Source organism: Colletotrichum abscissum (assembly GCF_030869225.1).
Source record: "Colletotrichum abscissum strain IMI 504890 chromosome Unknown Scaffold_7.1, whole genome shotgun sequence".
Classification (NCBI taxonomy): domain Eukaryota; kingdom Fungi; phylum Ascomycota; class Sordariomycetes; order Glomerellales; family Glomerellaceae; genus Colletotrichum; species Colletotrichum abscissum.
The window spans coordinates 590,227-606,092 of record NW_026850514.1 but is presented as its reverse complement, the minus strand read 5'-3'; the positions used below and the strand labels follow the sequence as shown (position 1 = coordinate 606,092).

Sequence of the window (15,866 nt, the reverse complement as noted above, 5' to 3'; positions counted from 1 at the left end):
GGCTTATTGTTGTGTAGCCGACTAAGAGCCGCGGGGGAGACTAATACAAGCGTACGGGTACTGCACAGATATGTTGATGGGACGAATCGAGCTAGACGTACTGACTGGTATTATGGGGATAGTCACGGGCTGAACGGTTGTCGTTGTATGGGAGGAAACATCTTTTGTGCGCTTTGTCCCAGAAATAAGTTGTCAAAATCGGACGATTCGCACTGACGGCGTCGTTGTCGTGATGATGATCGTCGACCGTTGGACCAAGCCCTTTGGCCAAAATCCGATGGGAGCGAGAAACGGTTCCGTGCGGGATTGAACAAAGAGCGGCCATGTGGTAGTGGTGGTGGGAAAGAGTTCGTCCGAATTAAGGTCGTATAAGCTTTAACCTGGATTGAGTGATTGGATTGGATCTGTGTGAGAGGCTGGGCGGGAACGGTGGGTGGACGGGGGGGACAACCTTGACGAGGACAGGGAGCCAAGCACAAGCCGACAACGACGACGCCAGGTACAAGCACGACAAACACGCACGCCTCCAGCTTTCCCGTCATGACTTCGGTGATATTTGATGGAGGAGGGGCAGTGAAGGGATCCCATTCTGGTCCGTCCTATTCACAATGGTTCCTATCTTGGAGTGAGATAGCGAGTGCGGATCGTCCTCTTTCTCCACGTCTGCCTTGCCCGGTGCCATCTTGGCCAGGGCTTTCGCGTCTCCCCCCATGCCCGCTTCCCCACCAGGCCGGGTGATCTGCCAGGTATTTGACAGCAGTACAGGAAGCTCGGGGCCGCTCGTGAGCCGTGATGGCGATCGGTGCGGGATGGGAAATCCGAAAGTGACAGAGGCGAGAGCGAGAAAGAGGTGAGAAGGGGAAATGCGTACGATAACCATGGCATATGGGGGGGAGGAAGCGGGACATGGGCAACCCTGTCCACCTGAGCGACAGTCTCGGGTCCGGCAGCTTGACGTCGATCACGGATGTGGGCGAACTGACTGCAGCTCGACAGGGGGGATGCAGAGAGCCAAAGTGGGTTAATAGTGACAGATTCTCTTTGCTTGGCGATATCCATACGGGATATTCACCATCTAGCATATGCGATGCGGTGCTGGGTTGCGAAGAGAGGGGATTTGCCCATCCTCCATCCTCCCATCATCCACTTCCTCGCCGGCTGCTGGAACTGGCCAGGCACACCACTCGATATGGAGACCACTACGGATACCTATCCACAATGGATTTTGACGACCGAGAAAAGAGACACACGGACGAGGCGGCAGACGCACGGATTCTCGGGTGCCTGAGTTGGACGACTGGGGATTGGGGGCGCGCGCGAGGCTGTTCAGCGGGGATCCCTTTGGACGGCGGCGCGCCAAGTAGCGCGTGTTGTTTAGACGCGAGTGTGTGTGTTTTTTTTCTTACTTTGCTAACGCTGGATCAGATGCCGACGACGCTAGCAGTTTCTGATAGTTTGCCTTGCCCTTCCCTTTGGCTGTGGCTGGTCAACATTGGACCGAATGTTTTGAAAGGGTCCTTCTCGTCTGACTCTATTTCGCGTTCTCTGCCCTCTCGAACCAGTCTGTATCAGTCTGGCGTCCGTCCTGTTTCCCGGGCCTAACGTAGGACCGGAGAGGGCGCAAGAAAAAAGCCTCCCAAAGCATCGGAGACTAAGGTTGGCCGACAGGTTATAGCTCGTCCCAGGAATCGGAGGACTTGCAGCAAGCGTGCAGCAGTGCCGGGGACCAGCCCAGACTGAAAGATTGAAGGACGTCTAGACATAGTGGACAGCGGCACAGCCAGCCCCAGGCGGCGAGCCGGCGAGCCACCACAGACGGGAGTTCTAACTTGTTGGTAGGCTAGAGAGGGGTGGCGTAGAGGCGTAGAGCACCTCGCCGGGCCTGTTAGGGCGTGGGCAAGATGAGAATGATGGTCGACATGGGTCCTGGCGGAGAGAAAGAGACATAGCCGTACATACCCAGCAAAAGAGAGAGAGAGAATATGGTGACGACGAATATGATGATGGAGAGGGGTGTGTGTGTGGGTGGGTGTGGATGGTTTACTGATGAGCCGCCCTGCCCTTGTCAAGGATCTTTGGGGGTCTAAACATGGATGGTCAATGGTGTCTGAATCTATCCCCGCTTTACCTTTCAAGCGTGCCTGCGTGCCTTGATCGCAGCCCTTGTTGGTGGCTTTCTGGGAAGGGCTGTCCAGGGTCCTCGTCGTGTTCCCATTGTGTCGAGGCTTTTGAATGGGGGGGAGAGAAGACATGGGACTCGTCAACTCAATGAGTGAGGGGAGGGCGTGAGTGAAAGGGTGGATGAGATGAGATGAGATTAGATGACATAAGCACTCTCACACAACATCAAAGGCTTCTCACATGAGCTGGGAACCAATGAGATGAGGGATCAACGGCAGGCATCTCGTCGATGAGTCTTGCTAATTGGCCGATCTGGTTGGTGGAGAAGCGGCAGGCCCATGTTCTGCCCGTTTTTGCCGTGTCCAGGGCCTTCAGGTGTGTGTGTGTGTGTGTTTCTGCCATTCTCCCACCCATTCGTCAATTCAATCACCCTCCATCCTTCTCTCTCATCTCACTCACACTACCTTGCTCACAGTGAGAGAGTGAGTGAGTGAGAGAGGTAGCAACACCAACACCGAAAGAAACGCTATCAAATCTCACATCGCCCAATATTCAGCCCGTCGTTAACTTACGGTGCGTCCCTGACTCAAGCGACCCGAGTCGGACGATAACTTTCCGTCGCTCCATCATTTTTTCCCGCCTTCTCCCTTCTCAACCTTTTTTCTTGCAAGCTTGCCGTCTATCTCTTGCCAATGGCTTTCTGCCTTGGTGCGCTTCTTTCTCACACAACATTCCGGTCATTCTTACTCGTTTTGGTCCTCTCGCAGTTCTAGTCCCCTCTGGCTTGGAGACCGTCTCCTTCAGAATCGCTTCATCTTTGCTTTTTGCACATCTCTCATCTGCATCGTCCCTGTTTCAGCGCCTCTTTTCCTCACTCACTCACCCACCACTATTATCCATCATAACAGTGAGAGAGAGTAGTAGGAAAAGAAGTTGAGACCAACTAGCCATGCCGTACCAAGTGAAAATGTGCATGCATACCTTACGTCAGGTAAATCTTCTTCCACCTCACTGTGCGAGCTCCGTGTCAAGATGGCATGCGGATTTGACCGGGGTCCACAGCGCCGGACTACTAGGTTTTGCTTTTCTTGCCTCTCTCTTCTTCCTTCGCGTCCTGCGGCCTGCTCTTCAGGCCCTTGTCACTTTTCACATTTTCTGCACTGTGTCTCAACTGCATCATACATACTCCATCGTCAGCGAAAGAGAGAGAGAGGAAGAGGAAGAGAGCCGATTATTGCCCAAAGGCAGAAGAGCTTGCATCAGGGGGGCAGAGGGGAGGCCTGTGCCTGATGTCTCACACCACAGCTGGCCAAATTCTCGGCCAGTGAGTGTCGTACGTATCAAGTTATCACTTCTTCCATTCCTTGACAGCCATGTCTCCATTCCCCAAGGTTACACACATTCAAACATAAAGCCAGATGCTGAGAGACATATACGGCAGCCAACTACGTCTGGGCGTCCCCACTCTCACACACACTCTCTCGCGGCCTCCCGTTCATCCCAGTCTCCCCTTCCCCTCCGCCCAAGGCTACCGGTATCTCACAGACACACGCTTTCTCTGTCCTCTGTTGAACCCCACCACCACCACCACTACCACTGCAGCTGTCTGTCCCGCTCGCCATGGGCTGTTTCTGGCCCGCGGTGTCATGTACCTTTGATAGCTAGCCAGCTAGTAGGAGGAAAACCGGAGACGCGTTCTTGCTCTCACGTCTGACAATGGGGCCCTTCCGGCCTCCCTGCTTCTTTCCGACCTCACCAGTGGAAGTCTACCGGTTGTCTTGCAATGCTCGGACGTCCAAATCTAGAGATGGATACAGAGGACGATAGAGCCATGTCTCCGAACCAAGATTCAAGAGCGTGTGGATTGTGAACCATCCACCCTACCCCCCTTGTCGTCCATCATCCTCACCCTTCACCAACCCGCGATCCTTGAACAAGCAGAAGCGGTTCATGCAGGTACTCTTTCTTCTTCGTCGAGTGTGTCCCCCGGTCGGTTCTCCGAGTCTCCAGCTGCCTGGCAGCAGTTCCTCGGCCGTGGTCAACCCCGGTCAAAGTTGACTCGATCACTACGAACCCCCCCAAGGACAAGGGTAATCCACACAAACTGCAACCTAAGATAGAGTAGGATTTTGGTTGTCTGGGCTTGACGAATGGGTAGTTTGATCATGATGTATCCGTATCCCAGCAGCCCCAAACTTGGACTCGGCTGTGTACCCTGCCAGTTGCTCCAGATTTGGACTCTTTGCTTTCTCAACTCAGAACCCATGCAGACAGGCATAGCCCTGAGCCTGTCCTTCTATCTCTCTCTGTCTCTCTGTCTCTCGCCTGCCATGCCGGGATCAAGAATCGTAGGCGAACAAGAGAGCAACTGGCTCGAGCTTGTCTTTTGGATCAACAGCTTAAGCCGCCCAGTGTACCGTACCTGGTCCAGCTAATCCATTGATCTAAAACCTATATGTACGTGGGTCTGCGTTCATGGACCGGGCGATCGTCTCATTGTTTCTCAGGGACGACGAAACAGACTGGACTGAACTGGACTGGACCCTCTTCTTCCCGCCGCAAGAAACGCTCTTCTGCTCTAGACCCTCACCATCCTCTCGTCCATAGATTGGTGGATCCCGCGAAGGAGATTAGAGCCCTCTCTGTGTGTCTCTGCCCTCCTCTCCTCCCCCACCACCACCACCATCACGTCTTCAAACTCCACGCCCATTCTTCCCACACCTACACCCCCCGGCTGGCTCTTCGCAGCTCTCCCTCCCACGCTCCACTCCACCTCCACTATCACGTACTCAGACCTCGATACATTCCTATCTGGGGCTCTCTGTCTCTCCCAGTTGGTGTATTGATGACACTATTTCCCCATTTTGTGAGAATATACCTGTCCATCACTCTTTAGGGGCGTCATCTTCATCTCCGTCCCCCTCCGTCTGACGATATAATACTGCCTCGACTGCTCGTCTGTGGAACGCTTCCATTATCCCATCATTCTTCATCTTACTTTTAACCGGACAACTCGCTCCCTCTTCAGAAACGAATTCACCCCCTCTCTCGAACAACAGCGAGTAAGCAACAACAATCAATAACATACACACACTCTCACACAATGATGTCGCACTCGCACCTCTGGCAACAGGAGCAGGACCACTCCATTGATGGAATCATGGAGACCTTTGGTGGCCCCGAGACCAGCTTTAGCTTTGACGGTTCCATGAGCTGCGGGACTACAACACCAAGCTTCTCTGCCGCCTCCTCTGTCTACGACCCCAACGGCCCCTTCACTCCTCGCTCTGGCCGCTCAACACCTCACGATCACAGCCAGTCCAGCATTGACTTCGACGCTTCCTTCTCCTCCCACAGCTCCTTCACCTTCGACCATGCCCCATCACAAGATCACAAGGGTTACTTCCCCAAGCCCGACGAGGTGAAGATCCAGATGCCCATGCAGTATGCCTCAACACATGTCACCCCCTCAAGGAGGCAGAGTGCAGGCTACGGCATGGACCATCTCGACTACAACACAATGCTTCACGTTACCCTCAACTCCCACTGCATGCCCGGCATGTCCTCGCCTCACCCTCACCAGCAGCAACACCAGCACCAACAACATCACCACCACCATGCTGAGCAATACTCTCTCCACCCGGATTTGAGCTCATCACCCTTCGTGATGCCGACTCCCCACCGCGGCCTCCCGAGCTCCACACCCAGCAACGCTCACATCTGGTCCTGCAGCAGCGAGAGCCCCATCATGATGTTCGGCAATGAGGCTACGCCCTCAACGTCGCCTCTTCAGGCCATGCACGGCGGCAACAGCAGCGCTGTCAAGCGCGAGACCACAGACTCCCCTATCCCCCGCCTCACTCCCCCCTCAGCGGCCGCATACCACCACCGCCAGGACCCCAGGCGCAAGCTCTTCGCCGAGGTCCAGCGCAAGACTCTCGCACTCCAGAAGAACCAGAACGATATGGAGGCACTGCGGCAACTGAGGTCCATCCAGGTCAACCAGGATGGCTCCGTCCTCGAGTGCGGCTCAATGAAGGTCCGTCACGTGGCGCCTAGACGGGAGCGTTGCACATATCCCGACTGCACCAAGACTTTCAAGAGAAAGGAGCATCTCAAGCGACACTTCAAGGCGTAAGTATCTACTTCATCGCTCAAACTCACAATTACAACGCCACTAACACATGTCTTAGCACCCACGAAAAGGAGGTTGAGCTCTACACGTGCCCTGCAACAAATTGCAACCACGTGTTCAAGGAGCGCCGCGACAACTTTGTCTCCCATCTCCTTCTTCACAAGCAGGGCAAGAGCAGCAGGACGCCGTACAACGAAAAGGCCGCCAAGCTCTACGACGAGATGTGCCTGCAGAGCAAGAGCCGCAAGCGCGTCAAGACGGGCACCAGCTCAAGCCCCAGCAGTAGCGGCAGCAACAAGAACTGAGAGAGAGAGACATCAAAGTTTCTTACTCTATCTCTACTGCTTTGCTGCTGGAGTGAGACACTTCGAACCGGGGTGTTACGGGACGTTTCCTGGGGGCCACTGGGAACTCGAGAGCCACTCCGGCCGAGAAAGAGGGGCAGCAAGAAACGCCAAGTCGGGATTTCCCATGGCGATAGGCTGCTTCTCTTCATTTCCAAGACAATTCCCAGGATCCCCAACGAGGATGCGAACGCCACTTCTCTGCATGTTGCTCATCCTTGCAACATTGCTGCAACAAACACAAATCTTTTTTGCCTTTCCAACCTGTAATAATTCTGTTGCACGAAAAATTACCTTTTTTCTTAGGCGTATATTTGGCAAACCGTCTGGGTGTATTTTGTCACTTTGTGTTATTTCAACGTTACTTGTTTCTCTACTGTATGGGTCAAACTGGGGAGGATGTTTTTGCTTATCAGAGAGAGACGCTTGGAATTCCCATCGGAGGTTGTCAACACATCCCACCAACCGTCCCTGCGCAACGACTTTACATGCATTTTTACGATTGCCGCGGAGAAATATCAACCCACACACACACACACTACAACCTACACACAAAAAACTCACAAGATTTACATATATTCTTAACGATTGAAAAGACGTTCAAAAACGAAGTCGTATGAGTACCAATCAAAAACATTGGCGGGAGTGGGAGAAAGAGGGGAAGGAGGATACCAAAAGGGAAGATCCTGTCTCTGGCGCGAAAACTAGGAGTAGGGGATACCGGGAAGGAGGCCAACTTTGTCTTACTTTTGGGGGTTCAAACGGCGAAAAATGGGGACACGGGAGGGGAGGAGTGGTCGGTCTATTACTCTGTACTGAATAACTACCCTATTCTACTGGGTTTGCGAGGATACGAAAGAGATTACCATTGTTTCTACGATTTAGATTGTCACTACCAAGAAATGTGAGAGAAAACAAGGTTCGAAGATCAAAAGATGAAAGAAACCCGATATTTTTCCCTAGTACGGGTCTTTGATCACTACATCCAGGCACTTAACAGTCTACCTTACGTACTGATGATACGAAGAAAGCTGAAGTCCGAGAGCAGAGCGACGCAGGATAGGTGGCATCCGAACTTCTATCACATCTCGTCTGCATGGCGTAGACTTGACATGTTGAGTTGTCGGGGAATCTCATCCTTCAGCTACGTCTTTGCATCTCCCAAAAAAGTAAATCAGTCTATACTCAATGGAGACGATTTTGCCCGTCAGAATCTTGGTACTGCTTTGATGTATGCATACCTACTGCAGGTGATATCTGATATTTTGGCTCGATACTACCCGATCTCGTAGGATCATCTTGGCCTTGTGGGAGACCGTAGTAGTGGTCAACGCGTAACTATTGTAACAGCGTTGCAATCATCAATCTGACAACGGACAGCCTTCAGCTGAGGTCCCCTCTCGTCCCATTCTCGTCTCGGTAGGTGAACTTGACGATCACCGCCCGGATCACTCAGATTCCCCACTTCCAAACGCGTATGTGGTCAAGGTGGAACCGTGGACGGGTGATGGAATAGACAGGGCCAGGGGGTCAAGATCAAGGCACGGCCAGAGCGAAGGTATGCTTGTCTCGGATTTTGGCGTCGTTCCTCTTCCTCTGCCTCTCTTTCCTGCTGCAAGAGTCGAGACTACAAGGCACCACCGCTTTTTTTTCTTGCTCCATCCGCCAAGGAAGAGCATCTAAGAGAACTAGGTAGGGGTTAGGGTTCATGATGGGGACGAACGTGCTTGATAGCCTCTCTTATGATCTTATCCCATGCTCTAGTTCAGGACCAGGGCTCAGACGAAAACTCTCCTTCTGCCTCTTTTTGCCCATTCAGGCTCTCGTAAGTTTGCCCCATCATGACCTGGGCTCGTGGACGATCCGGGACGCGAGTCGAGAGCCGGGAGCGAGCGGGGAGGAGAGGGGCAAACGGTGCGGTTCAGGCCGTCAGGGTTTTGGGGAAACGTTCATTTTGGGCTAGATAGAGAGAGAGAGACTACGGATACTGGTCTATGGCTTAGTTCATCGGCGTGTGCGGTTAGTTCAACCGTAGTTGCGTTTTTCAAAAAATGCCCCCATTCTTACAGGCAAGCTTCCGTCATCAGGATTACGTCCCGCGCGAATCGGGATGATTGACGGGATCACGAAATAGGGTTGGTGGGAAAGCAGGGGCAAAAGAGGTTTTACGAAAAGAGGTATCCATAGCAGAAAGTTGGGACCTGGTGGTACAATGGTTGCTCTGGAATCTAGGGGGCCTCTTGATAGGTAGGTTCGACAGGGCGACGAAGGTTACGAACCGATGCGAATGATGGAATGGGCAGGGGTAAGATGATCAGAGGCAGGGGAGGGGAGACCAATCGACCAGGGGCGAAGGGGAGAGAGGAGGAGGAACTTGGGAGGAGGAGACAGCAAGCCTGACAGGGTCAAAAGCCGATGCCCGATGGGCAGAAAAAAGGCGGGAGTCGGTCATTTTGAGCAGGGCCACCCCGGACGATAGAGAACTAGTAGCCTGGCAAGCCTGGGTTTGCCCTGTACAGTAGGGTGTCAAAAGTTCGTGTACACCCTCCCAGTGTGTCACCTATAGCCCACTAACTACGTCTCTTTATTACTATAGATATCTTTCTAACTTAGGTATAAATAATATAATTTAAAATTTTAGTAAAATACTTAAGTATATAAAGTATATAAAACTATTTTTTATATATTTTTAAATACGTTATATTAGTACTTTATAATATAATATAAAAGTAAAATATAAAATAAAAAAACTTTTACTAAGAGGTACAGTGCTATTCGCACTTAAGAGGCCCTATAATCCACTATAATAAAAATCTCTTTAAACCTATTTTTTAAAAGATTTATTTAACGCTTTTATGCTTAAGAAAAACATAGTATAACTTAGATATATACTAATATAATAACTAATTAGTTATATAGTAATTTTTTATTTCTTTTTACTATTATATTTAACCTTTTATTCGCTGTTGAAAAGTAGTGTTTTTGCGGGATACTGTGCGCTGCACACGAACTTTTGACACCCCACTGTAGGTAGCAGCCAGAGTGCCTGGACGACGCGACATTTGACAGGTGACTCCGAAGTGCAACATAAGACGAAGAGAAATCTCCGTCTGGCCTCTTTTGTTTCGAAACGGGTGCTTAATCGTGGGAGCCTCACGGTTGGTCGGGAAGGGCGGCGTGCTGTGTGACTATTCCCATGTGGTAAACCCTTTCTTTCCTACATGATGGGGTTCGCTTTGATTGGCGAAGAAAGCAAGACGAGCCGAAGCCGTTTGCATGACAATGAAAGACAGCAGCAGGAGCAGCAGCAGCAGCAAATTCGAATTAGGACCACAGGGCCTTCTGCTGTGCAAAAGGCGAGAGAGCAAGTGAGTAGCAGGGCAGCAGGGGAAGACCACAACTCAATCTCAGAGAGTGAGACGAGACTGAACACTGCTTCTCTCGGTATTACGGGCGCAAAGCGTGTTTGATTAAGCAGTGCTGCAGTTGAACCACACACACATGCACACACCATACTCCGTTCACACACGCACTGACGGAGCACTCCACCCCGGAAATGCCTAGACCTTGGTGACCTTGTCTGAACGGCCGTTCCGGTGCAATAACTGGTCAAGAGATGAGATGAGTCGAGGTTCGGGCTGATGGATGGGCAGCTGGGGTTCCCAGGTCCAGAGGTTGGCAGGTTGGTAGGGTGGTAGCGCGTCTAGGCAGCCCAGTCAGGCTGGCCTGAGCGTCGGCATTCGGAGCCTGCGGCGACCCTGTCAAACCGTCGATCTTGACCATATTCTCGGGATATGGGCAGGGGAGGGGGTTCGTCGCTCAGCGCTGTCGACGTCGTCGTCGTTACACAGGCACACAGGAAACCCTGCCAGGAGAGGTCTGACGCTGGTGCTGCTGGTGCTACTACTGGTGCTCTCGCACGGGATGGGATGGCAGCGTTCCACTGAAGATGCAAAATTGTCCGCTGTCGGTGGGCAAGCTGCAGGCAGGCCATCATGCAGGAGTCCAGGACAATGATAGGTAGGACAGCGGGAATTTGTCAGGACAAGATGCATGTGTCCCCTGTGCCCCCTCTGGCCCTCTGCTCACCCCTGGTGCCCTGGAAGCACAAGGAAATCCCAAGAGGGCGCGGCGTTCGCAGGGGGGCAGCATGCAGCCCATCGGATTCGGGCAGCCGCTGCATCTGGTGTGCTGCAGCATCTCATCGTGTAGAGACATGGGCAGTGGGACCTTGTGTAACCAAGGCAAGGTACCAGGAGTTGTAGAGCGAAAGGCAGAAGGCTGCTGTTGCGACTTCGGGGAGTGGACGTTCGTACGAGATAAGAAGCGGCCAGTTGTCCATGTGCCGAGGTAACGTTATCAAAACAAGGCCAAATCCTTCTGAGGCATCTTTCCGTCGTTTCTCTTAGCGTATGCCGTCCGGTGGAAGTTGAATGCGTGAGGGTGGGACGGGTGGACGGACCGACGCTTGACAAGCAAGATGCGGCAGAGAAGAGGATCGTTCGTGGTCGTTAGAATATGCCTCAATCCATTGGAGTTTCCGGTTAGGTTCGTTTAGTCTATGAGTCAGTGATTAAGTCTATCGCGAACATTCGCGATGCATTACACGGACAGAGGTACTTTGGAGAGCTTGGAGCTGAGTGGCTAGGATGTGTGCCTTGTTTTCCATGTTAAAGAGGTTGACTAGCCGCACAGAGATGAGAATAACAAACCATGATCCGTCAGATGATGTCGTGACGGGTGGTTGTCTGGTCAGAAGGAGGATGGTTTTCTCATTCGGGGGCTGGTGAATGGATGAGCTTAGGTGTGTGGTCATTGGTGTGGTGGACCTACGGAGCTGCGTCCGTAGTTCTTCTGATGGTGTCGCCAAAGCGCAAGGGAAAACCTACGGTTGCTCTGAACTTTCCCATGGTGTGGGAAGCCGTTAGGTGCGCCGTGCGACGATGCGGGGGCAGCGCCGGCTGTCGGCCGGGTCTCGACCTCTTGGGACCATCGGATGCGGGGGTACAGACGGAGCGGGATTGGCTGGAAGGTTACGAGCCACGGAGTGGAGACTCCGACGCAATTGGCTGTGTGGGGCACCAGGCCGGGGCGCAGTTCCGGAGACTTAGCGCCGAAGGTGGCTTGCAAGCTTGGAAGGACCCTGGCCGTTGTCATCTTTTTCTGGTCGGACCCGCCTACCGCTCACGGCTCCGCATTGCGTGAGCTATCAGACGGACTCGGCTCGCGTAGACTAGGACTATCGAAGTCAATGTTAGCTTCGGGATATGTCGTCTTGCGAGGTTAGCTGAGAGGATACTCTGGCGTGAGTTTGCGGCACTCCTGTCCATTGCCAATGCCGGCTTTGCCGCGTTAGCCACGGGAAGAAGACGCCGGACACGCCGGGGGCTCCCGAGGTACGTATCTCATGACCGCTTAGGTAATTCGGGACCATGCAGCTTCCAGCGGAGAAGTCTCTACATTAGGTAAGCACACGCTACGGTCACGGGTCCTCACTTTCGCCCGGTTGACGACGGCATTCTTTTCCGAACCCCGCGAATTCCTGTCTTCGGATTTCCCACACCTCTTGGCCCTGCGGTGTACGGATTACGGATATTACCTTTCAGTCGTACAGACAAACCCTTGGTCATCTGCGATACGTGCGGTACGGACAAACAGTGTTAGCATGCATGCATGCATAGCCACAGCCTCGAGTTGCTGCTGACGTCAACCAACACCACCCGACCGATCGCCCAGAACAAGGCAAGCCAGGCGAAGGAGGCAGACACGGCAGAGCAAGCAGATCACTGAATGTGAGGCGACAGAAACAATCGGGGCAATCTTACACGCCCAGTCCCAGCCTCCCAGCAATGATTGCCCGACAGTCGTCACACGCAGCGAACAATCACCACGACAGCACCGCTCCCATGCCCTACCACTGTCGCCGGGCGCTCCCATGTCACCCACGTGTCTACCCCGTCTGAAAGCTCGTCTTTGCTTCGGGACGCTTGCGGCTTGTCGTTGAACTTCATCAAAACAAATTTGCTGAAGGTCATCCTCAACGATTTCCAACCGGCGTGGCTTCGACTTCATTCCTGCATTCGCCCCCTGCTTCTCAGCATCCAGCATCGCTGCATCGCCTCTCGAGCACAACCCCCGACAGCCCGCCCTCAAAGAATTGTCGATATCCCGCTGGGCCGCAATCTGGCCCGCGCGTCATTGTTCACTGGAACGGAATCCGCATCATTCTCATGTCTGGCGACGACCATCTCACGACTCTCACGCCACTTTCTTTTTTCCAGCCTCGGTCTCGTGGATGCCACATTCGCACTTTTCCATATCGCGACTAGCTGCACATGCCGTCCGTAATGCAAGCTTCACATCGATCATCGACTGTTTGATCGGCCGCTGTAACGTATCGCCCGTTCATCTCGCTCCAGCAAGATTGTCTAGCAGTAAACGCACCCACGTTTGCTTCTCTGCATCGGCGGCTGTTTCGGCCTGGGCTGGCCCCCAAACCAGTAGAGAGAGGCAGCAAGCTGTTTCATTGTCTGCTACATACCCCATGATCCTGGCATGAGAGTCCCAAGTGGTCTCAATTAGAAGGCGTGAACAAAGCCACCAACACCATCATGGCCACGCTGCCATCATATCAGGATGCCGTCAGTAAACTCGACTGGCTTGAGTTGGTGGCACCATACGTCGCAGACAAGGACTTTACTAGTCTTTGTTCTGTGAATAAACGTTTCTACGCCGTCTTCGCGCCCCGCCTTTGGAACGACCCATTAGTCGCCGTTCGACGGTTGGGACTGGATCCAAGTGACGGTATGTTTGTCTTAACCTACACCCGTTTTGAACTAAGGAATACCATTTGCTGACGTTGTTGCTACTATCTCGGTGGGGTGTTAAAGACCTTGAATGGTACCTAACATTTATCTTCGACCGCATGCAGCGCTTGCGGCCGAAGACCCTGGCCCTGATCATGACGCTTGACTTTCGCGAGTTTGCAAAAGACACTGCCCACTTCTCGTCCGACAGTAGCAGCAGGACAATACCTCACACTCTGCGTCAACTCTCCAAGATATTGCCGAACCTCAGATGTATCCTCTTAGACGGGCATGCCGAGGCGGACCCCGCCTTCTTGACTACCATCCTGGCGTCCGAAGCAAACACGACACCACCAGATTCTCGGCAAGGCCTGTTGGTTCTTAGTGTCGCTTATTGTCAAAATCAACTCCCCAACGGCTTCTATGCATCGGACAAGCTCCAGCAGCTGGTCCTTCTAGACGTTTCCGGATTGCCAGGTTCCCTGCAGCCTCTGATTGCTGCAGCTCACGGACGACGCAACCTACGCAGATTAAAGGTCCTAAAGGTGAGACGTCGGGAGATCAACGACTCCATGGCTTTGATGCTCTTCCAGGCTTTCAAGAGCTCGCTCTGGAGTCTGGATATCAGCGAAAACAGAATCACAGACGGTGTTCTCGACCAATTTGCTGCACTTTGCTTCAATAGTCCATCTTTGAGGTCTCAGTCTCGATTCATGACTGAGGGCAAACTTGTCTTTGACGGTCAAGGAAACGACACATTTGGGCCATTCATGTTCATCCAGGAATCCGACTCGAGCGCAACCTTTAGCGATGCCGAGCGGCACTTCGTGGATGCTCCCATTTACTCAGCTGCTACAGGTCGCGATTTACAAGAAGATGAAGCAGTGCGAGCCAATGGCAGAACTCCGTTGAGGCGAGACAGTGTGGACTACGTTAAGGCCGCAACTGCGGGAGACATGGATCATCCGGTGCCTGACTGGTCAGACGTGCCGTACCTCGACATCTGCTCTGCACCCGCCGGGATCACCCATCTGCACATCTCAGACACTCAAATCACTTCTTCAGGTGTGGAGAGACTGCTGCGTAGCTCGCAAGGCCAGCTGGAAGACCTCTCCTGCGATGCTCCGTTCTTTCTACCAATCCAAGGATCTGCTTTGAAGCAGCAGCATCTCCTCCCATGGCCCAAGAACGTCACTCTGCGCGGCGCTCTGGGCTGCGCGCACGTCTTTAGGCCCGTATTCTCGTCCAATCTGCGGGTGCTGAGGATTCACCATTCGTTTGTGACGCAGATTCCGACACTTGAGACTGATGGGCTGTCAACCATGGCACGACTCTGGCTAGCCGAGACAGTGGTTAGGGAACGATCTCAGATGGCCTTCCCACAGACATTCGAACCGGACATGAACCCCCGGCTGACGTCTCTGACTCTGACCCAGATCCCACGTCGCTCCAACGGGCCGTTGATAGACAAGCTTGTGCATTTTCTCACGCTGGGTGGTCTCCAGGAACGTGCGATCCGAAAGGCTGCCTCTCAATCGTCATCGCGACGTAGTCCAGTACTCCTGCATGGCCTGCGTCATCTTCGTCTAGAGTTTGAAGCCGATCCCATTGAGGATCCAGCCGGATTTTCAGCCGCAGACGACTTGGATGCGGAAGAGCTTTTGAATATGGGCGAGGGTGAGGGCTTCAGCTTCTTCGGCGACGAGCGCCGGCCCCAGCTACGGCCTGAAGCCACAAGGAAAAAGCAAGCAACAGCGGGGGACGAAGTCACTACGCACCACACTCAGCCCGCCACAGTCCGTCTGAGCGCATTCCCCTACAGCGATATCCAGGGCGTGTCTATACCCTACCGTGATACATGGGGCGGGAGTCAATTCGACCGGACAATCTGGGTTGGCGACGGCATGCTGGGCTCAAACCGCCTTGCTGTTAACGAGTATATGAAACTTGTGACGAACCCGCTGCTTAGAAGCAGAGTAGGACCAGCCACCCCAGCGCACGTAAAAGCTGGCGTGCCGGAAGGGGTTCTCATATTCCACGCGGCTTGGGACGCCATTGTCATGCCACCAGAGTTGAAACCTCCCAGAGCGGCAGAGCTTCATGGTATGCGGGACGTCCTAGAGGCCATCAAGGCGTTTCGCATCGAGACAAGAGCAGCATACGAGGCTGCGAAGAAGGCTGCCGTTGAAGGCGTGGCAGAACTTGGCACAACCACCGGGCCACGACACTGCTTCTGGTCGGGAAGGCTTGAGGTCTCTGCGCAGCAGAGCATGGCACACTATCGAGCGCCTGGTTATTGGCGATGAGAAAAAACAAAACTAATCTCCTTTCGGTCACAAGTTTTCTCTTTCCCAACGAGTTTCTAGTGTTCCGTCTTACTCTCGTGTGAAGGCGCAACTTTTGGTCATTTGTGATATATACTTGTTTTGAAATAAGTATGGACAGTGAAGCGAAATGTGG

The 15,866-nt window shown here is 53.1% G+C and overlaps 3 protein-coding genes across 3 annotated transcripts; all 3 read left to right on the top strand.

The window, feature by feature from the left end:
- Positions 1 to 5,224: 5,224 nt before the first annotated feature.
- On the top strand, positions 5,225 to 6,561 carry CABS01_03706 (uncharacterized protein; the record flags this gene model as incomplete). The annotated part of the gene is made up of 2 exons (XM_060537079.1): positions 5,225 to 6,255; positions 6,315 to 6,561. 2 exons carry the CDS (start codon positions 5,225 to 5,227, stop codon positions 6,559 to 6,561), a joined length of 1,278 nt encoding a protein of 425 aa, XP_060391337.1.
- A 4,833-nt stretch (positions 6,562 to 11,394) lies between these two features.
- On the top strand, positions 11,395 to 11,805 carry CABS01_03705 (uncharacterized protein; the record flags this gene model as incomplete). Its single annotated transcript, XM_060537078.1, has 1 exon — positions 11,395 to 11,805. One exon carries the CDS (start codon positions 11,395 to 11,397, stop codon positions 11,803 to 11,805), a length of 411 nt encoding a protein of 136 aa, XP_060391336.1.
- A 1,406-nt stretch (positions 11,806 to 13,211) lies between these two features.
- Positions 13,212 to 15,712, top strand: CABS01_03704 (uncharacterized protein; the record flags this gene model as incomplete). Its single annotated transcript, XM_060537077.1, has 2 exons — positions 13,212 to 13,404; positions 13,491 to 15,712. 2 exons carry the CDS (start codon positions 13,212 to 13,214, stop codon positions 15,710 to 15,712), a joined length of 2,415 nt encoding a protein of 804 aa, XP_060391335.1.
- Positions 15,713 to 15,866: the final 154 nt, after the last annotated feature.